A 22,501-nucleotide genomic window follows, 5' to 3' on the forward strand; every position below is an offset into this window, starting at 1 on the left:
TTAAAGTGCTTTGTCCTATCAGAGTTTAGCCTCTTAAATGTAGTATGTGCTAGACACTTAAAGTTTTGTTTGTTACAGCCCTTTCTTAGCTATACTGCTTTGTATGCAAGGATGTTTTCTAATTAAAGGATGAGAACAAAACTATCAGCCATTGAAAACTCAACTTAAATTTGGATACTTTTGTACATACTAAATTATATTTTTTAAAAAATAGAAACACCATATTTCTTTCCCATGGCTTGTCTTTCCAAATAATGTTGTTTTTAAGTTTGTCCCTATTAGACCTATTCTCCTCTACCCTGTTTTGTTTGATACATGCCACTTATGATACCATAAAAGGAGAAAGAAGGCAGGTGCCAATTATTCACTCAGGTAAAGGAGAGAGAAAAGGCACCAAAACTTTTTATTTTTATTTATTTTTTTTGAGACGGAGTATCACTCTGTTGCCCAGGCTGGAGTACAGTGACGCGATCTCGGCTCACTGCATCCTCTGCCTCCCCAGTTCAAGCAATTCTCCTGCTTCAGCCTCCCGAGTAGCTGGGATTACAGGTACCTGCCATCATGCCCAGTTAGTTTTTGTATTTTCAGTAGAGATGGGGTTTCACCATGTTGACCACTCTGGTCTCGAACTCCTGACCTCTGGTGATCCGTCCTCCTCGGCCTCCCATAGTGCTGGGATTACAGGTGTGAGCCACCGTGCCTGACCCAAAGCTTGATTTTCTAATTTCTAGAGTTCACACTACTTCTATCATTACAAAAAATCTCAAATTCTATGCACCTAGTGACTAGAATGAATAATTAAGGCCTCTAGGAATTTGGAAGGAGAACAGATTGAAGTTGTCTGGAAAGTTTTTTATGGAGGACACAGGACCTGACCTGGGAGTTGAAGACTGGGTAGGACATTCATTAATGGGGAACAGGAGGGAAGTCTTTTGGAAGAGTTAATGCAAGCAAAGGCACAAGGGTGTGCACAGGGATGTTTCATCAAGAGGAGTATAAAGGATTTGTGGGAGATGAGACAGGGTTAGTAAATTGGGGCCAGGCAATGGAGTGCCTTAAAGAATACAATAAGTAGTTCAAGTTTAATCCTGTAAGCAAGTTTCCTTTAAAATATGTTTGAGAGCGATAAAATCAGACTTACAGAGTAAACCTATGCGTGTGTGTGTGTGTATTTAGCCAAAACCAAAAGCTTGTCAATAACTATATTATGTGAAACTTTTTTTCTATAAAAACTGCATGCTGTCTCCCATTGTCTCTCTATATATGAAAACTTGCTGCCAGGAAGTTTTCATCTATGCAGGGTTTACTTTTCCCGTTACTTTTCCTAGTGACACTTAGTTTTCACTAGGTTCTGTGGCTTACGTGTTCTGCCCCTCACAGGTACCCCTATAGAAAGAATACTCCAAAAACACCAAGGGAGTTGCCAAGCGAGAAAGCCAGGCAGGGTGGGAAACTGAAAATCTCCACTGATTCTCCAGAGAAGCGCTAAGGAACAATCCTTTCATTTCAAAGCATCAGAAGGGCCAGGAGCTCAATTCATCCTTCCCATTTCCATAGGATGAAACATAATTTGTTCCCTTTAAGATACTATGTGATGAATTATAGCAGAAGAGATGGAAGGAGAAAAGAATGGGAATACAATAGTTAACACTTCTGTTATATTTATTATTTACCAGAAGAAAATAATAAAGCAAACGTTTAAATTTTTTTTGAACTTCTGCTTCTGGAAACATGACTCTAAATTTCACCTAAGTCACTCAAATTGATTGCAAGTAGAAAATATTGCCTCTGAATATTATATTTTATCTCCTTCCACCTTCCTCTTCATCCCCTACTTCTTCATGGCCCAAACATTCTGCCTTTTACAAATACCCTTATCAGACGGTAGCATTGTTCCCAGTTCTGCCACGTGGATCCTAAAGTATTGCTGCTGACATAGTCTCCATGCTGTAATCCAAGAGCCACCATCCCCATTTCTTGTTCTTCTAGATGACTCTGTTGCCTCTTACGCCAGTTCTTTTGGCAGTTGCACCTGCGATTTAAGCATTTGAAGAAACGTAGGAAATTAATCCTGGAAATTTAAGAGCTTTACAGCAAAAATTACAAAATGTACATGCCTTAAAAGATACAGAATAGATTTGAAATTCCAGCCAAAGCACCCCCAAAGTCAAGATAAAACAACAGTCCTAACCACCATTTATTGGACATTTACTAATGCCAAGGACTGTTCCAAGGGCTTTGAGCACACGGCAAAGTACATCATGGAAATAAGAAGGCAGGTGCCCAAGTTGGCCTGGGTTCAAAGACTGGCACTAGCAGGTACTAGTTATGTGGTGTTGGGCATCAGTTTTCTCAGCTGTAAAATGATAATAACAATATCTAATTCACAAGGCTATTACACAAGTGAGTAGTCCATGTTAACGCTTTTTTTTTTTTTTTTTTTTTTTTTTTTTTTGAGATGGAGTCTCAGTCTGTCTCCCAGGCTGGAGCGCAGTGGCACCATCTTGGCTCACTGCAACCTCCACCTCCTGGGTTCAAGCGATTCTCCTGCCTCAGCCTCCCAAGTTGCTGGGATTACAGGCATGTGCCACCATGCCCAGCTAATTTTTGTATTTTTAGTAGAGACAGGGTTTCACCATGTTGGCCAGGATGGTCTCAAACTCCTGGCCTCAAGTGATTCACCTGCCTTGGACTCCCAAAGTGCTGAGATTACAGGCATGAGTGCCCAGCCTAACACTTTTTTTTTCTCTCTAAGACAGAGTCTTGCTCTGTTGCCAGGCTGGAGTGCAGTGGCACGATCTCGGCTCACTGCAACCTCCGCCTCCTGGGTTCAAGCAATTCTCCTGCCTCAGCCTCCTGAGTAGCTAGGACTACAGGCGAGCGCCACCACACCCAGCTAATTTTTGTACTATTAGTAGAGACGGGGTTTCAACAACCTACCACTAATTTTTAAAACACTATCTCATTACATCCTACAAAAGCCTTGTAAGGAGGGAAATGGCTCAGAGAAGACAGTAACTTGCCTAAGATCACACAGCTAGAAAGTGGCAGAGCAAGATTTGAGCCAGGTCTGCCTGATTTCAGTGCTCATTATTATATACTGTCTGTAAAAATATCACTATAAGAATATAAAATATATGTTCTTTTTTAAAAAAGTCTTTCCTCTTTGAAGCACACTCCTAATCTGATGGTCAGAAATGTTTAAACATGAAATATAAGCCTGGCAAGGTGGCATGCACCTGTAATCCTGGCTACTCAGGAGATTGAGATGGGAGAATTACTTGAGACCAGAAGTTCAAGACCAGCTTGAACAACAAAGTGAGACCCATAAGGCAACCTCTGCCTCCTAGGTTCAAGTGATTCTCCTGACTCAGCCTCCCAAGTAGCTGGGATTACAGATGCGTGCCACCATACCCAGCTAATTCTTGTATTTTTAGTAGAGACGGGGTTTTACCATGTTAGCCAAGCTTGTCGTGAACTCCTGACCTCAGGTGATCTGCCCACCTTGGCCTCCCAAAGTGCTGGGATTACAGGTGTAAGCCACAGTACCCAGTCACCTGATTTTCTTAAAAGAGTTTTATAACAAGGCTAGGTGCAGTGACTGATGCCTGTAATTCCAGCACTTTGGAGGCCGAGGTAGGTGGTTCACCTGAGGTCAGGAGTTCAAGACAAGCCTGGCCAACATGGTGAAACCCTGTCTTTACTACAAATATAAAATTTAGCTGGGCATGGTGGCACATGCCTGTAATTCCAGCTACTCAGGAGGCTGAGGCAGGAGAATTGCTTGAACCTGGGAGGCGGAGGTTGCCTTGAGCTGGGATCCCGCCACTGCATTCCAGCCTGGGCGACAGAGACACCATCTCAAAAAAAAAAAAAAATTATATATATATATGTGTGTGTAAAGCATCCCCCAGGGCAAAAAAAAAATTATGAAACAATAGAAGTCTAACACTGCAAACCCACTTCATACTTCTGCCTCATAGGAAAACCTTAAGGACAAGGCAAGTTTTTAAAGGGTTTCAATTGTCATTGTATCTTAAGAAAGTAACTCATCTATCATGTATGTACCTTCCAGAGAACACTGAAGATGCCCAGTGTCCCCTGGGCATTTGTTTAACAATGACTGGGAATGTTTCTCCCTGTATTGCTAATGTCCACCTGCCAGTGTGATGAACCATTTTGGTCATCTGCTATAGCTCCTCTTGCAGCCAGTTCTTGGCCCACAATCTTTGGCTAGGAGTGTTTTTCCAGCATCGTGCCCACCAGAAAGGACCTTTGATGTGTGGCTGCCTACCAGCCTTCAAGCCAAGAGGACGTCCATGGCTTATGACCCTGTACCTCCCTTGTGCCAAGCTTTGAGAAGAGAGGGGTGTGACTGCACCCAGCAGGGCTCTCCCACGGAGAACACCAGTAGTTAAGAGAAACCATGAGTCAGGTATTTAAAATAACTGTAAAGCTGCAATAAATAGTTAAAACAGTGTGTTCTTTGTATTATGGAATGGAAAAAGCATTTTATGTAAGTTATTCCCTGTATTTGTTTATATATGCATGGAAGAGTTCCAAAATAATATTTTAAATTTAAAAAAAATTAAATTATTTAGAGAGATGGGGATCTCACTATTGCCCAGGCTGGAGTGCAGTGGTGCAATAACTCATGCAGCCAGACCCTCCTGGCTTCAATTGATCCTCTTGCCTTTTCCTCCCAAAGTACTGGTATTACAGGTGTGAGCCACCATGCCCAGCCCAGAATAATATTTGAAAAAGAAAATGTGGCACTGACCCAGCATAGGAAACCCAGACACATATTTACTTATTTAAAATATGACCAAGCTGGTAGTTCAGATCACTGGGGAAAAGAGGAATGAGTCACGAAATGATCACTGGTTAACTATTTGGAAAAGAAATAATAAAACAGCCTTTTTGCTTTCTACTGACTTTAAAAATTAACCCTTTAATCGATCCATAATATGAAATATTTTTTTTAAAAACCGAAAACTATAAAAGTTGCATGAAAAGGCAGGCACACATTTTAATCATTTTCAAAGAAGCCATTTCTAAGCAGAATACAAAAGATAGAAATCATAAAAATAGCTAGCCATGATGTTATAAAAATGTAAAACTTACAAACAGAAGAGGATCAACTTGTGTTATTGTTAGAGGGCCTTTTCCCCCTTCGCTTGTTAGTTTTTAAAGAAAGTATGTCTAGTGTGCTTGTGTGTGTGTAGCATTACACAGGGCGCACATATGCATACACTCAGAGGCTGGGAGGCAGGGTGGGTGGGAAGGTTGGTTTCAGCACAGGCTATTTAATTTGGTCTGCCTATATTAAGTTCCTGCTCTGGACCAACACCTCAGTGGGTATCCAGGATAGAGATGAGCAAGACCTGCTTTGAAGAACTCAGAATCCTGTAGGAGAGTACACTGTGGCCAGAAGGGCTGTCAACCTGAAGCACAATGTAGGAGGTGCCATAAAAGAAGTGTGGACAAAGGGTAATGGAAATACACAGGCAGAGTACTCCTGATGTTTTGTTGTAAGAACTAGCATTTGAGTCAAGCCTTGGAAATTGGACAGATTCTAACAGATAGAGATAGAAGAAAAGGTAATTAGAGGCAAAGGGTGGTACAGAGGCAGGAAAGCAAGGCCCTTCAGGGAAGATAGCAGCAGACATGGTTTACCATAGATATCAGAGTCATGGTTGTCAAATGTGGTCCCGGAATAAGCAGCAGCAACAGCATTACCAGGGAATTTATCAGAAATGCAAATTCTTAGACCCCATCCAAGACCTACTAAATCAGAGACTCTGTCAGTGGACTCAGTAATCTGTATTTGGCCCTTTGGGTGATTTTGATCCATAATAACATTTGAGAATCACTATATAGACTTTAGAAAAGTATATAAAAGACCTTTTTTCCCCACTACGCTTTAAAGGCAAGCAATTCTGGTTTACGTAATTCCTGGATTATACATGCTCTTGATGAGCTTGAAATGTTACATTCCTTTTTTCCTATGGAGGCTCCCTTTATAAGAATTGTAACATTTCCAAAGCTATGATCTGTTTGGCCTTGGCTCTTATAGATCATCCTGGTTTCTTTATTGGAGGTCCCAAAAATGGGGGAGAAGGGGTCGAAGGGAAAAAAGGAGTTGAAGATAACCCTGGAGTTTTAGACCTGAATGCGTGACAGAATGCAGATAAGACAGACAACTGGGAACTAGAAACCACCAAAAGGCCTAAAAATGAGCAGCTTGGTCTGGGGACAGATTGAATGTGCTAAGAAAACCCTGAGTGATCTAAAGGGAAAGGGAGATTTGGGGATTGTTCTAGATTATGTGACAAGAGAAAGAGAAGAAAATTTCCCATTATGTGATGGGAAAGAGGAGAAAATTACAAAAGGATAGAATATAGAGAACCTGGTTAAAGAGAAAGAAGATTTTATAAATGTGGCAAAGAAGAAATGGCCAGCAATGAAGATGAATGCTCAAGGGTTTGTAAACTTCAATTCTGTAACCATAACAACTCCTAATGTGTCGTGGAGTCTGTTGATTAACTAAGGCCGCTCATGACATTTTTATACTGAAGTCTTTCTGGAGGAAAGTTTAGCAATAGCTTTAGCCAACTGGATGGGAGCAGTCCAGATATACGTGAGTAAGCCTGAAGTGAAATTGAGTGAATGTTAAAATAGTAATCTTGCGTGATTGGCACAGAAGCTTGGATATGATACAAAATGCAGCTGGCCTCAGTGAATTAGACAGTTGCTGCAAATGGGATTTTATCTCAGTGAAAAGTACAAATACTCATTTGAGATGATAGGAGTGAGCAGACCACAACATTTTTGAAGATGAAAGAATATCGCACATTTGTCAGGGAGGGATAGGCCTACACCAGCCTAATGTCTTTGTGCTATCATACTGACTCAGCTTTATTAACTCAGAGGGAAATGATTTAGTCATTATCTAATAAATTCAGTTTGTTAGATAAGACAAAGAATCTTAAAAACATAGCTAAAAACAACAAGAGCAAACTAAAAAAATTCTACAGAAGCCAAATAAATCATGTAAATGAGGGAAGCATGCCAGGTGCAAAGCAGTAAGGGCAAAAGAGAAAAACTAGAGGGTCCATGAGCATTCTCAAGGGTGAAACCAATGCACAGAAACAGCTGATTGTTTCCATGCCAGTGCGGTGTGGCCAGATCTGATGCTCCAAGTGGTGCTAGATATCTGGATTTTTTTGCATGTGGCATTCAAAAAACTTACACAATGATACCCAAGTCAAATAAAATGGGCCTGCAGATCTGACCTCATGCTTTACCAGTTTTCAATACCTGGCCCAGGGAGCAAATTTCTTTTAAACCGAATTGAATGGGTACTTTCTCAGAGGAGGAAGCATTTGAGCAAAGCAAGTATATGGATTTTCCTTTATTTTTTGCCAGCAACTTCATTTCAGGTATCCTAGGCCAGAAGCATGGGGTAGGGAGAGAATAAGCATTAATTTTTTTAAAAAGACTTTTTAATTTTATTTTTTTGAGATAGAATCTCGCTCTGTTGCCCAGGCTGGAGTGCAGTGGCACCATCTCAGCTCACTGCAACCTCCAGCCCCCGGGTTCTAGTGATTCTTGTACCTTGGCCTCCTGAGTAGCTGGAATTACAGGCGAGCGCCACCACGCCCGAATATTTTTGTATTTTTAGTAGAGACAGGGTTTCACCACATCGGCCAGGTTGGTCTCAAACTCCTGGCCTCAAGTGATCGACCTCCTAAAGTACTGGGATTACAGGCATGAGCCACCACATCCAGCCTAAAAAACAATTTTAAAATACATGTGCTCTATCAAGTACAAAAATAATATTTCCAAATCTAGAAGGAAAATAACTACTTTTATTTTTGACAGAGGGTCTCACTCTGTTGCCCAGGCTGTAGTGCAGTGGCACAAACATGGCTCACTGCAGCCTTGACTTCCTGGGCTCAAGTGATCCTCCTGCCTCAGCCTCCTGTGTAGCTGGTACCACAGGTGCATGCCATCACACCAGGCTAACTTTTAAAAATTTTTGTAGAAACAGGATCTCACTTTGTTTTGTTGCTCATGTTGGTCTTGAATTCCTGGGCTCAAGCAATCCTCCTGCCTTGGCCTCCCAAAGTGTTGAGATTACAGGTATGAACTACCGTTCCCAGCCAGTAACTACAATAAAAATTTTTTTTTCTGTCGGGCATGGTGGCTGAGGCCTGTAATCCCAGCACTTTGGGAGGCCGAAGCAGAAGGATCACTTGAACTCAAGAGTTTGAGACGAGCCTGGGCAACATAGTGAGATCTCATCTCTACAAATTAAAAAAAAAAAAAAAATTAGCCAGGAATGGTGGCATGCATGTGTGGTCCCAGCTACTCAGGAGTCTGAGGTGGGAGGATCACTTGAGCCCTGGCGGTTGAGGCTACAGTGAGCCGTAATTGAGCTACTGCACTCCAGCCTGGGTGATAGAGAGAGACCCTGTCTCATAAACAAAAACACACCCACAAAAAACTTTTCTAAGAAAAAAGTTTGTTTCTGAACAATGTTCTCATTAGGAACATCACACACACACACACACACACACACCCCTCCACAAGATTTCAAAACTGTGTTTTAATTTTAACCTCAGTTTTGAAAACCCAGGGATTTGGAGGGCATCTGTCCCAAACCCCCAAAACCCTTCATTTCATTTCACCTCTATCAAGTGAACATTGTCTTGTCTCATTTGATTGGGTAAAACCATCCCTTTCTGCTGGGATTTTGTGACATTACCATTTACAGTGTTTATTGTATTTTGAGTCTTAAGATGTATATTTTGGGATATTTCAACAGCTCTGAAATCAGAATGCATCTTAAATTTGATGGTGTTTTACAATAGCTGGCTGGAGACCCAAGTGTGAACACATCATAGCTATCCATGCTATTATTACCTCCATTGAGTCATGTGCCCTGTTGATACGACACACACAGATGTATTGCCTCTTAAAATAGCTTTTAAAGAAAGATAAGTAAGCAAATGTGGTAAAGTGAGATGGTATGCAGGAATTCTTTGTACTACTTTTGACCTTCTGTAAGTCTAAAATGACCTCAAAATAAAAAGAAAACAATTAAAATATCTTTTAAAAGATTATACTATGTTTTGGCTTTAAAGCAGAAATTTATAGTACATGCAGAAAGGCACAGAAACAGAGTACTGGGAAGCAAATTGATACTAGTGAAGCAAATTTTCATTACTGCAATGAGGCACTTTCATATTTTTCTTGCTGCGCATTTTCCAGGACCAAATAGATGAAGTTGTGTGATATTTTGTAACTGAGACACATGCAAACAGATGCCTGTCACAGGCCAAGCCAGGCAACTGAAGGCAGGAGAAATTGCCCGTCCTTCAGAATAAATGAAGCCATTTCAAAGCCTAGGGAGATATGCAAGATTGTCATTCAAAAAACATGTCAGAGTTCACTTTGCAGCATGTTTTTCTTAGACTAAATTTTTTAAACCACCACCACCAAATACACTGAAAATTGGTAGCAGTTGTGAATTAAAATACGAAAAATGCAGTGCTTGGTAGGGTGTTTTATTCTTGCAATTATCACCATGAATTTATTTCAGTGTCTTTTGTTGTAGACCCTAGACCCAAAACTGTAGTGTTCTCAGTTCAGTAAAAGGCAGAGGAGCTGAAAAATTAAACCTACACTGTAGGCTGTGTGTGAGGTTGAGACTGAACCTGACTTACTCACCACTATATCCCCAGTCCTTCTCACCTGCCTGACATAGATATTTGTTAGATTAACAAATAAGTGAATGGATAGAATGGAATTGACCCAGGGAAAATGGATTTGCTCAGCAGAGCACTCAGAAGTCAGGGAGTTGGTTCAGATGCTCTTTTGAACTTCATTCCCTCTTCTACTCTGAATTTACATGCCACCTTTAACACAGATTTTTTTAAAAGACATCTCATCGTTCTTTTCAGACTGTTCTTTTCTGAACGTACAGCCACCAAGGTGGCTTGAATATTCTTTGCCAATGACTAGTTACTGGAAAAGTGGTAGAACTAGTTTCTCTCAAACAACACCCCAATTCACTCCCAGGGGAGTTCTGGCTGTCTAGAGAAGAGCAGGTGCAGAAAGTCTTGATGCTGTGCCCAAGGGCGGGCAAAGAACCATTGTCTGACCTCATGTGACCTCCGGCGATCTCAACCTGGCCACTGCTCCAGGAAGAATCAGAGCCTCTCTAAACCATAGATGAAAGTCAGCTTTGATTCAGAAGAATGGGCTATTGATAATTCTCCATTCCAGGAGTTGGGAATAAGGACCATACATATGTATATATGTGAAAGACTAGCAATTATTTCAGAATATCAAGCTCTTTAAAGCAGAAAAAGAGCAAGCATGCATAAAAATTCAACATGTCTTTAAAAAACACAAATCTGTGTAATAAAATAATATACTGACTATTCTGTCAACATAATCTCATGGCTATATTACACAAGATTTTAAAATAATATAGTTCATTATCAATCTCCCGTGGCCACCGAACACATCTTTCAACCTCAATAAATGCCATCATCATAATGACCAAAACATTTTTATTTCTGCAACTTAAGTTGCAAGGAAAATAACCTTTCCACTCAGCAGTAATTGTGCATCATGGTAAATATTAAACTGAAACAGTGATTTTAAAACCCCATGGATTCACGGTGATACCAACCTGAAGTTCATCATTTATCTGCCTAAAAAGCGAGCACTACAAATGTAATTTCAGACAGTCTCTCTTCATCTACTAAAAAGAACTGTTTCTATGCATTTTAGAAGCATTCAATTATCTACTATTGGCCCAATTTGGCCTTTTTTTTTTTTTTTCTTTTTTGAGACAGAGTCTTGCTCTGTCACCAGGCTGGAGTGCAGTGGCACAATTTCGGCTCACTGCAACCTCCACCTCCCAGGTTCAAGCAATTCTCCTGCGTCAGCCTCCCGAGTAGCTGGGACTACAGGTGCCTGCCACCAAGCCCAGATAATTTTTGTATTTTTAGTAGAGATGGGGTTTCACCACGTTGGCCAGGATGATCTCAATCTCTTGACCTCGTGATCCACCTGCTTAGGCCTCCCAAAGTGCTGAAATTACAGGCGTGAGCCAATGCACCCAGCCTGGCCTCATTCTTATTTATTCCTCACTATAGCTTCCTGGGGATCTCTGAGTGTCAGCTCCATTGTGGCTGGAATGGTGTTCTTTTGAATATGCACTTGAAGAGGTCAGAAGAATGAGGTGAATTAAAGCTTGATTCTGGACTCAGAACCGGCTTTCAATGTCAGTTCTACCACTTCCTAGCTGTATCTCCTCCACATGTTATTAAATTCTCTAAGTTTCAGTATCCTTTTTATTAAATGGGGAGAATAACAGTACTTAGACCTTATAGGGTTGGTAAGATGATTACATGAGTTAATTCATATAACGACTCCAGCCTGTAGTAAATGCTCCCTAAATATTAGCTGCTAATATTATTGTTACAGAAGTCATATAGGCGTACCTAGATATGGGGTGCTACAGGTATACATCCTTAGAGGTAACAGTAATTTAGTTCTATTGGTAATGCTCATTGGCGTCCCCCCGTTGGTCTCAATTAGTGAGTATCCCCTTACGTTAAAACAAATAGGGAATAAAGTTGGGATGCATTTTCTATGGAGGGTGCTCAGTCACCGTTTCTCCCTCCGTCTACTTACAGGTTTAAGATAGGCGACATTGCTGTGACGAATGTCGTTTAGCAGCTGATCTCTGGGAGTGATTTCCACCAATGGGGGTGGCCTGTTTCTCGGCACTGGCTTGAGTGTTTTGATGACATCTTTGAGGTTGGTTTTCTCGGGTGGTTCTCTGGCTTCCGGCATCCGAGATTTGCGCTGGATTCTCTTCAGCTTCACCACCCGGAAGGAGTCAGGGTCTGTCCTGTACTGCGGCGCCTGTGATGGCTTTTTCATCATTTCACTGTGTTGACTGAAGGGGACGTTTTGGGGGTTGGGAGGCCGAGGTGGCGGTGGCTGGAAGAACTCCTGCATTCTGGAATCTGGCATGGGTCCTCCCAACATCTCCCACATCCCAGGGGGCAGCCCCAACCCATTCTCTAACATGGCTATCAGCTTCTTCTGTTCCTTGAGTTGCTGCTGTTTTTGCTCCTCCTGTCGTTTCTGCCTTTGTTTATCCTGATTCCTGGTGAGCAGATTAGTGACCACCATTCTGGGACCCGGAAGCTCAAAATGGTAGCCCATCTTCAGGAGAGTGCTGTTTGCCTTCAAAAGCCTGGCTATTTCCATTTCAGCATGGTGACCCAACATGTGCCTCTGATTGTGAAACCGAAGCTCAGTTAGCGTCTCATTAAACTGGAGACACCTCATGATGGCCACAATCCCTTTACCTGTGATGAAATTGGACTCGATGTTGAGAGTGGTGATGCTTCTATTTTCACGCAACATGTTAGCCAAGGCAAATGCTACATTCTCATCTGCACCCACATTGGCTAAACTGAATGTTCTGATGTGCTTGTTTTTCTTCATTGCATTGACAAAGTCCAGTAACATTTCTTTGGGGATGTTTTCAATGTTGTTCAGGTTGAGTTCCTTCATGTCAGGATCATTTTTTCTAACTCTCCTCAAGCTCCCATCCAGGTCTGTCTGGTTTCCTGAAGGCCTTGCACTTACCTTCAAAAAGCTGGTATCTAGAGCTAACTTCTTAGGATCTAATTTTGATATTTTTTTCTCACTTTGTTCTTGGGCCTCTGGTCTGTCTCTCTGTTCTTTGAATGCTTTGTCAGTTACCTGCTGGCAGTTGTTCTCACAATTTCTAATTTGTTCCTTTGCTTTGCCTTCCTCTTCTCTGCTTGTTTTTTCACTGTCTTCACCATCATCTTCTCCTTCATCACCATCTTCTTCTTCTTCTTCATCTTCTTCATCTGTTTCTTGGACATTGCTGCTGCCCTTTGATTCTCTTTTATTCGCAACTATTTCATTATTGAGCTTTTCTTTTAAATACTGGGCCATATTTTTATTATGTTTGTCTATTTCTTCATGCTCTTCTTGAGTCTTTTCCTATAAGAGAGGTTTATGAGGATTAGAATACATAGCAGAGAAGAAATACGAAGTAGAGCATCAGCTACTGGAGATAAGAAAAATACTTGTTTAAATGAGCTGGTTGCTATTTTAAATAATGCTTATTTAAAGAGCTGATTGCTAAAAATGGGTGGTTATCCCATCCCATAAATAACAATATTAAAATGAAACCTTATTAATTTTGTTTTAATATTCTGTTTTTTAATGGTGTTTAATTTCAGAAGCAGTTAAAAATTGTTTTGAAAACCTGATAGAATTGTTCATCGATACATTGAAGCCTGGATTTTTTTATGCCAAATAGGCATCTAGTACTCAACAGTCCTGAGTCAGGGCAATAATTTCCTTATTATTCTAATATATTTATAATATATTGGAATAATGAAATTATTGCCCTAAAATTAACATTCCTACAATGTCTACTAATCTAGTGTAGAATGTACATGAACTTCCTCTGAGAACATAACATAATGTATGGAAAATTAGATCAGTTTGATATTTTGGAATATATGTATATTTAAAAACCTCAATTTTAATTTTGAATATATATATATGTATATTTAAAACCTCAATTTTGATTGTATTTTTTCAGTTCTTTGAAAACTGCCATGGCTACTCTGTCTGGGACAAGTTTACTATCCCGGTTTCTTTTGAAAGAAAGTGCCTAGGAACCAGAGCCAGCTGTAAGATGGAACAGGATTATGCAGACATTGAGAAATAATTGCTTAGTCTGGGAAATAAAATGGACCTTTTATCAATAATGTGTATTAGATTCTTGCACATCAATTATAATGCTTTTCTATGCAATATGTGTGCCTCATAGGTATCATTTCGAAAGCCAGTACAGCAAGTTGAGACACAGGTTCATCTGAGCAAAAATTTCATGCTCATAACTGGGTCGGAAGAGACAGTGACAAGTCACATTAACCACCTGAAGTCTTCACCACTGCATTTCTCATCTTGACCAGAAGGGGGAGCCAACTATCAAGCTGTTTAAGTTATACCAGAGGAAGAAAAAACATGTTGCAAGTACTCATTTTTACCCCCGACACTGAATTGGCTTTTAATCCATTGACCTCCAGTTGTAAAAAATCTGCAAATTGTATCATGAACTCTAACCTGATCAATCCAGCTGTTTCTTTTCTTAATCTTAGTACATGTTTAAACTCTCCTGACTGTAAAACCAATTGACACCTTTCCTTAATTACAGCCAGCGTAGTAATTTAACAAGATGTGTCTTTGTCAACAGGCATAACCTAAAGAGACTTTACCTAGGAGGCACCTCTGTACTCTTTTTGTTAAGTCATTTTCAAGTGGAACATTAAAAAAAAAATTATACTCATGCACAGTAAGTTTGAAGAGTCAACAATTCTAGGTTTCAGATTTTAGAAAGTGAAGAACTAGCTTCAAAAACCACTTAATAGCCATCTATTTCTAAATGTCGTCACTGACAGCCAATACATAGTAATAATATAAGACATTTTCTGGTTATTCGACTTGGTTTAACTGCAGGGTGTGTGGCCAGACTTCAGGAGGACTGAAATGTTTGACACTGTGTGCAGAACACTGCATATGTTTGGATGTGCCAGAGAGACAGAGGCTACAGAACTGTCATTAGTTTCTCAAAGGGGCCTGCAATAAAAAAGAAAGAGAGTTAAGGACAACTGCCTGGGTTATGAGTTAAGAAACCAAGTATCGTGGCAATAGAACACAGGCTTTCTGACACAGCAAACCTGACAGCAATTTTTAAAAAGAGACATTTGCAAGAAATCACCCAATTTTCCCCTTGGAAATATAAATGTAAGTGTTTCAGAAAGTTCCAGTCTGGAGTAGGATTAAATATTATGGTTTAATCTAGATATTGGCAGAAACAAAGCAGAACGAAACCCTGGAGTCCTGAGAAATCACAGTTACAAAAGGGACACCTAACAGCCCAGCCCAGGCAGCCATTTCTCTGTTGTACACAAATCTCTGGTTACCTCGGATTTCACAAAGGTGACAGGAACTCGTTCGTCTTCCAACATGCGCCTGGATGCCTTTTCCCAATACATATAATCAACAAGAGATTTATGATTGAAGTTTCCTGTCGGTGGCTTGTCAGTTTGATCTTTCTGAATCATTCCCACAGGAAGGCTGGGGTCAGGGGCCATGACTTCCATTTCCGACTGCAGTTCTTTCAGTTCTTCAGCGGACAAGTTGGCCAAGATTTCATCTTCATTAATCTCCTCATCGAGAAGTTCTTCTTGATCTGAATTTCTGCTGTGCTCCGACATTATTTTTTCTAAATATTATTTTACTAGAAAAGAATAATCAAAGATGATTTTTAAAAAGAAAGAAAAAAAAGCCTCAAGAAGGTCCCCAAGTTAACAAGTGTCCCAAGTTAACACACCCTTGAGATATTTTTTTTTTCCCCAGGAACCTCAGTGGTTTGCTGAGCAGCTAGGAGTGATCACAGCTAAGCTCTTGCCGGATCTATATTAAGCAGGGCTTGGCGGGTTGGGGTCAATTTATGGAACTACTATGCTGCTCTCTTTTAGGCAACTTGAGTCAGCTGTGCAAATCCATCTGACATTTCAGTACAGCTGCTATGTTTGCCAGAGACTAGCAGAGACCACAGAATCTCTGCAGGAATAAAATTAATTATCTTCCTATATGCCATCATGTTGCCACACACAAATTCATGCAGCTCGTACCTATATACCCCAATACTCCAGGGGATTCCACTTGTTTTTTTTTTTTTAAATTAAAGCAACTTACAATATTTCAGAAGGGAAATCCAACCGGCAACCTGAATTCTTTTTGATGTGAAGAATTCACTTGAAGGTAGAAATCAAACTCTTAGGGTCTGCCTCTTCACTACAAGTTGACTGTGGAAGCAAATAAAGTAGTGTACGGTGGAGCAGAGGTCTTGCTATGTCATTCATCCTCTGTGTAAGCCGAACCTTTGCAAGATGTCCTATTTGCATCTAGATCCTGTGATCTAACAGATGGGGACAACCAGCACTTGAATTTCCACTAAAAGTGAGTTTAATATTTTAAATTATTTGCTTTTCTTATTAAGTATCCATTAAGCCAATATCAATGAAAATGGATCTAAAGTGAAATGTTAAAAAAAAAAAAATCCAGACCACTAATATACTAAAAGAAACCATGAGAAGATTTTTTTTCAAACCCTGAAGGGGCAATATGCAACATTTGTCCAAATTACAAATGTCCATTTCCTTTGACCCAGCAACTCCACTTTGAGAAATGTATCCTCAGATACACTACATGGGTAAAATGGCATGTGTGCAAGTTTACACAATATGGCAAAGTACAAAAGAGTGTGTTTTGCATGCTATTTGTGTGACAAAGGGTACAAGAATATATGATACACAAGTTTTATTATATATATCTTTAAGACATGGTCTAGCTTTGTCACCCAGGCTGGAGTGCAGTGCTGCGATCTCAGCTCACCGCAACCTCTGCCTCCCAGGCTCAAGCCTCCTGAGTAGCTGGGACCACAGGTAGGCACCACTACACCCAGCTAATTTTTGTATTTTTTGTAGAGACGGGGTTTTGCCATGTTGCACAGGCTGGTCTTGAATTTCTGAGTTCACGCAGTCCATCTGCCTCAGCCTCCCAAAGTTCTGGGATTACAGGCATGAGCCACTGTGCCTGGCCCGTAAATATATTCTTATTCAGAAATACACATTCATTGTACAAGAGTTAGGAAAACACAGGAAGGCAGAGAATAAAATTTTCCCCTTACCTCACTGTGAAGCTACCACTATCAACATTTCGGTTTTTTCATTCCAGTCCTTTCTTTAAAGCATACAAACTCTATCATTTTTTCTCATCTGTTTTTTTGACTGACAAAGACAGGATTCTTTTTTTCTAGGCAACTGTGTACTCTACTACTAAATACTTTTTTATTGCCATTTGTTAGGATTCTTTATATGGATGCACCATAATTTATATAACCAATCCTCAATTGTTGGATGTTTAGAATGTTTTCAATTCTCACAAGCACAAATAGTTCTTTAATAAATATCCCTATAGCTAAATCATTTATAAACACACAAGTTTATTTCCTTAGAGTAAATTGAACAAATTCCAAAAAGTGAAATTGCTAGGTCAAAGAAAATGAAGAAATTAAATACTTTTTATATGTAAATTAAAGTAACAGCAAAAACCACAATTACTTTTGCACCAACCTACTAGGACCCATCTCCAATCTATGTATATTAAATATTTACAGATACTATACATGTTGACTGGGCGCTGTGGCTCATGTCTGTATTCCCAGCACTTTGGGAGGTCGAGGCGGGAAGATCACCTGAGGTCAAGAGTTCAAGATCAGCCTGGCCAATATAGCAAAACTCTATCTCGACTAAAAATACAAAAATTAGCCAGGCATGGTGGCGGGCACCTGTAGTCCCAGCTACCCAGGAGGCTGAGGCGGAGGTTGCAGTGAGCCGAGATCACACAACTGCACTCCAGCCTGGGTGGCAGAGCAAGACTCCATCTCAAAATAAATAAATAAAAACAAACAAACAGATATACGTGTTACCATTCCAACATTTCATATATATGTAAGTTTGAAACTTGAGATATCCCTTTCCTTTCTCCAAAAGTATCCAAGGATTTTAGTTTCTTGTGTATCTGTCCAAGGATATTTTATTGATAAAATTTGTGAAAAAGGAAAAAAAAATCAAGTGTGAGTTTGAAATGGAAGTTAAAATATTTTCTTTCTACCCCAGTGTTTTATCTTGAGCACTCCAGGTTGAAAGGCTTTTCATACATAATTAATGCCCTGGAAAGGTATTTCCAATCTACTTGAATGAGAATTTTCGAAGGACACAGGTATGTACTGGCAACTTATCCTTGGCCTCTCCCCTATCAGGTCTTTTTTTTTTGAGACTGAGTCTCACTCTACTGCCTGGGCTGGAGTGCAGTGGTATGATCTCAGTTCACTGCAACCTCTCCCTGCTGGGTTCAAGTGATTCTTGTGCCTCAGCCTGCCCAGTAGCTGAGACTACAGGCGTGTACCACCACACTTGGTGAATTTTTGTATTTTTAGTAGAGACTGGGGTTTCACCTTGTTGGCCAGGCTGGTCTTGAACTCCTGACCTCAGGTGATCTGCCCACCTCGGCCTTCCAAACTGCTGGGATTACAGGCATGAGCCACCATGCCTGGCCAGGTCTTCCTTTTAGTCCCTGTAAAAGGGGGAAGAGTTGGCCTTGGTGGGCATGGAGGTAGACCACTTTGTAGACCACTGATTTGTGGACCATCATTTCATAGATTTTTCTTTGCAGAACAATGATTTAAAGAGACGCAGCAAAAAAAAAAACAAAAAACAAAAAACAAACAAAAAAAAACCATTTTGTTCAGGGAGGCTTGGGAAATGTTATATTCTGCATTTGTGTTTTAGATACTTGTAAAGCACAATTAACTTTGAGAAACTCTGAGAAATCCTACACTAAAGAAACCAATTTTTTAACCCAACCCTCCCCAACCTTAAAATAATTCATACTTCAGGAAATACAGAGCTAAATATTAAAGAGGCGGCTCTGGAATCAGTATACCTGGATTTCAGTGTCAGCTGCATTTCTAAGTCATGTGATACTGAGCAACTTAGCCCATATCTGATAATAGTGTCTACCATATGCAATTATTGAGAAAATTAATGAGGTTTTATACATATATATGAGGTTTTATTTATATCTATATCTATAGATGTATATAGAGTAGGATGGTACATGGCACAGACTAACCATCAATAAATGTTCAACAGTATTATTCTCATAACTCATGGATAACTGCAGAAATACTTAAAGAAAAACAAAGGCAATGATAAAACGCAGTATGTTTACATAAGGTAGTACATTTACATGTACTACATTTTAAAAGCCATTTTTAAGATAGAAACCATTATATTAACGGCAATAAACAAAAGAGCTTTCAAAAATCTTGTTGCTTTTACAGAAAGAAACTGAGAGACTTCTAGGTGGAATTGTGTATAAAGAAAATAGAAAACTACTATTTGCATATAAATATGAAACTCCCCCAAGCAATAAGCTTTTAGATTCAAATTCTCTTCTGATGAATTCCACTCATTTTAATGTGATCAAAATGCTTTTGATGATCAAGCTGATTTAGGAATTTCTGTAAGGAGTGCTCCTTCATCTGACTTGCATCTTGCTGAATGAGCGTAGGAAGTGGATAAATCTCTCCCAGCTGCTTCTACTGTGCATTTTATCCATATGCTGACAGGGAGGGTTTACTGGTGTAATTAGCCTCATTTGACACAGAGATGATTTAGTTGTACTTTTTCTTAATGATGTTCCACTGCTGCCACCTAAACAGCTTCTCATATCAGAATCCAGCTATGATACCAAAAGAATGTAGCTAGCTGTAGGATAATTGACAGAACGTTAGAGCCAGATAGGGCATCACAGATTATCTGGTTTTGAATCAGAGTCCTCAGGGGAAGTTATTAAGTATATTGTCTCTCTGGACCCCACCCAGAAGTGACTCAGGTCTGGGCTCAGGAATCTGTATGTTCTGAAAGCTCTCCAGGTGATTCTGATGTGTAAATAAGTGTGAGGGTCACAGAGCTACTGCAAGCCACTCCTTTTACAGATCACGCTCAGCGAATTTAAAACACATTGCACTCATTCATTTATTCAGCAGTATTTGCCCAGTGCCTGGTTGTGCCGTGTGCTGTGTTAGGCACTAGAAATACAAGAATGGTTGAGACAAAGTCACTTTCCAGTGATGAAGACAAGTAAATAATTGCTGGTTGCATTAAATACTGTGAAAGGAGATGAACACTGCATTTTAGAGAATCACAGGGGAGACCTACCTTGGTTAGGAAAGTCAGGAAAAGCCTCTCTGAGATAGTAACACCTAATGGATGAAATCAACCATAGGATAGGAGGGAACAGCAATCTATGCAGAGGGAACCAAGTGCAAAGTCCTTTAGATAGGCAAGATCTTGGGCTGTTCTAGGCAGTGACCCAAGGTGATACTCACATAACTGGACTCTGTTGTGCAAGGAGGAGATGAGGACAGGGACCCAGGCAGGGGCTAGATCAGATAAGTCTTTATGACCTGGAGTGAGTTGGATTTCATTCTAAGTGTCATTGGAAACCACTGGAGGGTTTGAAGAACAGGAGTAACAGGTGATTTACATTTCTAAAAGATCACTTTTGCTGCTGGCTGGAAAATGGACTGGAAGAGTTAGGGAACAGGCAACAAAATCAGGAAATAAGTGAAGACCCCAGTCTCCTGACAGCCCTTAACACTCAAGGTTATTTCAGTGTTTAGATGATCTCAGAGGCCCTGGGTGTCTTGTTTTGTCATTACAAATAAGGCTTATAGTGTGCTGAGGAAGCACCAGCATTTCTTTCTACAGCTCTGATCTTCAGTGATTACAGTGTTTTGCTGCATCCCCATACCTCCTGCTTCACACACCCATCCCCTGCAAGGAGTATACTAAATTTTGATAATAGAGAAAAAGCTCATGCCAAATAATAATTTCTGGCTAAATCTACAACTAAGAAATTCTAATATTTTAAAATAGACTAGAAAAAAGAGTTACATGCATGTTAACTGATCTCTGGTGAAAGATTAACATTAGTTCATGGTTATGTAGAAAAATTTTATATATATAGATACGTACATATATGCTTGAAAATGCATAAAATAGTCCTGGAAGGATACACAAGAATGGTTATATTCCTGAAGTAAGGTTACCTGGAGTGGGGAGAGGAAGAGCAGGGCTAGAAGACAGGTTTAAGAGGGAGAGTTTCCACTGAATACCCCCTTTTTTTTTTGAGACAGGGTCTCACATTGTCACCCAGGCTGGAGTGCAATGGCACCAACATGGTTCACTGCAGCCTTGACGTCCCGGACTCAAGTGATCCTCCTGCATCAGCGCCACAGGTAGCTCAGACTACAGGCACAAGCCACCATTCCAGGTTAACTTTTGTTTTTTTCTTAATAGAGATGTGTTTTCGCCATGTTGCCCAGGCTGGTCTCAAACTCCTGAGCTCAAGCAATCCGTCTGCTTCAACATAGCAAAGTGCTAGAATTACAGGCATGAGCCACCATGCCTGGCCTGAGTACTCTTGTATTTTGTAAAAACAACAACTATCTCTTTTGTTGTACCAGCCTACAGATTTCCTGATTTTTTGCTCAAGTTGAATTAGGACTTTTTGTGACTTGCAGCTTGAAGAAGTCCTAATATACTCTCCCACTTAAGTCCCTTCAGTGATTTTCTATAGCCTAAGAATGAATCCTAATTTCCTGACATGGCCTCAAGATCTAGACTCTGCTTCCTTTCCCAGTTGTGTTTCTCAGTCCTTATCTCATGCTGTTTCAAACACAACCAACTTGAGGACCCCAAGGGGTGAAACTCCCTGTCATGCTCAAGTTTTGTGCAGCTTGTTCCAGTTCTGAAGTTACCTCCTCCAGGAAGCCCTCCCTGACCTTGAAAACTGGGCTTGGTATTGCTCTGATGTCCTTGCCTAGAGCTGGGCACTTGCCCCCATGGTGTTGTCATTGCCATTTCACTGACCAATCCTTCCTCTAGGGACTGTAACTCTGTGAAAACCAGGTTGACTTTGTTTATCATATCATCAGTAATGCCTAGCATAGTATTTAGTGATATAAATTTTTTTGCAGCTAATCTCTTAATTTTTTAACCACAGAAACATCCAAACTGTGCAAAATAGTGGGCATTTCAAAACATCTGAAATCTGCTTCATTTGGTCATCATATCTGAAAACCTGAAATAATAACTTGAAGTCAATAAAGCAAGATGCTTCAAAGATAAGACTTGGGAGTCAGACTGGATCCAAATCCTTTTTGTGCCATTGACTGGGAAACCTAGGAAGTTCCTTCTCCCAACTGTGCCTCGTTGGCTCTGTGTGAGCAGTGGAAAAGCAGTTTAATTCAGTGGTTAAACACAGAGGCTTCAGATTCAGGATGTCTGGTTTCAGATACCAACTCTGCCCTGTCCTAACTGTGCCATTTGGGACAAGTCAACCTCTCCCTTCTCGGTTACTTCATCTGTAAATATGAGATAATAAACGTACCTACTTTATAGGATTTTTGAAAAAAACTAAGTGACAATCCATAGTAAACTCTTAGTAAACATTATTATACTTTCACAAGTAAATTGTGTCACTCTTTTTCTGCCTAGAAAGTGCCTGATATCTAACAAATATTTGTCCATGACTGAAAAATGAATGACTTTTCAATTTTACTCTTTCTAAAACAGCACATATAATACATGCACAAAAACGTTTAAAGGTTAATACATTTATGAAAAATTCTGGTAAGAGGAAGCACTTCTTTCCTGTATCCATTTATTTTTCCATTCTACATTCATTCAGGATGTGAAGGCTGTGGATAAGCCATCCC

General features: G+C 40.1%; 1 protein-coding gene and 1 long non-coding RNA gene across 4 annotated transcripts; one reads left to right on the top strand and one right to left on the bottom strand.

Moving 5' to 3' along the window:
* Positions 1-1,644: 1,644 nt before the first annotated feature.
* On the bottom strand, positions 1,645-16,071 carry LMOD3 (leiomodin 3). Of its 3 annotated transcripts, none has more exons than XM_015130428.3 (4): positions 15,847-16,071; positions 15,069-15,385; positions 11,716-13,071; positions 1,645-2,032 (listed from the first exon to the last, which is right to left on the bottom strand). In XM_015130428.3, exons 2-4 carry the CDS (start codon positions 15,360-15,362, stop codon positions 2,006-2,008), a joined length of 1,677 nt encoding a protein of 558 aa, XP_014985914.2. In that variant the 5' UTR covers positions 15,363-15,385; positions 15,847-16,071; the 3' UTR covers positions 1,645-2,005. The 3 variants fall into 3 exon arrangements, with proteins under 3 accessions (XP_014985914.2, XP_001087095.2, XP_077849443.1); XM_001087095.5 differs by lacking the exon at positions 15,847-16,071 and adding an exon at positions 15,479-15,640; XM_077993317.1 differs by lacking the exon at positions 15,847-16,071 and having other exon boundaries at positions 15,069-15,579.
* LOC144339263 (uncharacterized) lies at positions 15,976-21,920 on the top strand. Its single transcript, XR_013414101.1, has 3 exons — positions 15,976-16,110; positions 20,918-21,019; positions 21,787-21,920. It is a non-coding gene; the product is annotated as an uncharacterized LOC144339263 (long non-coding RNA).
* The last annotated feature ends 581 nt before the right edge of the window (positions 21,921-22,501 follow it).

The sequence above is a fragment of the Macaca mulatta genome, chromosome 2 (genome assembly GCF_049350105.2).
Source record: "Macaca mulatta isolate MMU2019108-1 chromosome 2, T2T-MMU8v2.0, whole genome shotgun sequence".
In the NCBI taxonomy this organism is placed as follows: domain Eukaryota; kingdom Metazoa; phylum Chordata; class Mammalia; order Primates; family Cercopithecidae; genus Macaca; species Macaca mulatta.

Excerpts from the sequence above, each read along its gene's own strand:
- LMOD3 (XM_015130428.3), bottom strand. The coding sequence starts at position 15,362 with ATGTCGGAGCACAGCAGAAATTCAGATCAAGAAGAACTTCTCGATGAG. Across the intron at positions 13,072-15,068 it reads TCACCTTTGTGAAATCCGAG|GAAAAGACTCAAGAAGAGCA; the intron begins GTAACCAGAGAT and ends CCTCTCTTATAG. Across the intron at positions 2,033-11,715 it reads ATGTCGCCTATCTTAAACCT|GTGCAACTGCCAAAAGAACT; the intron begins GTAAGTAGACGG and ends CTTAAATCGCAG.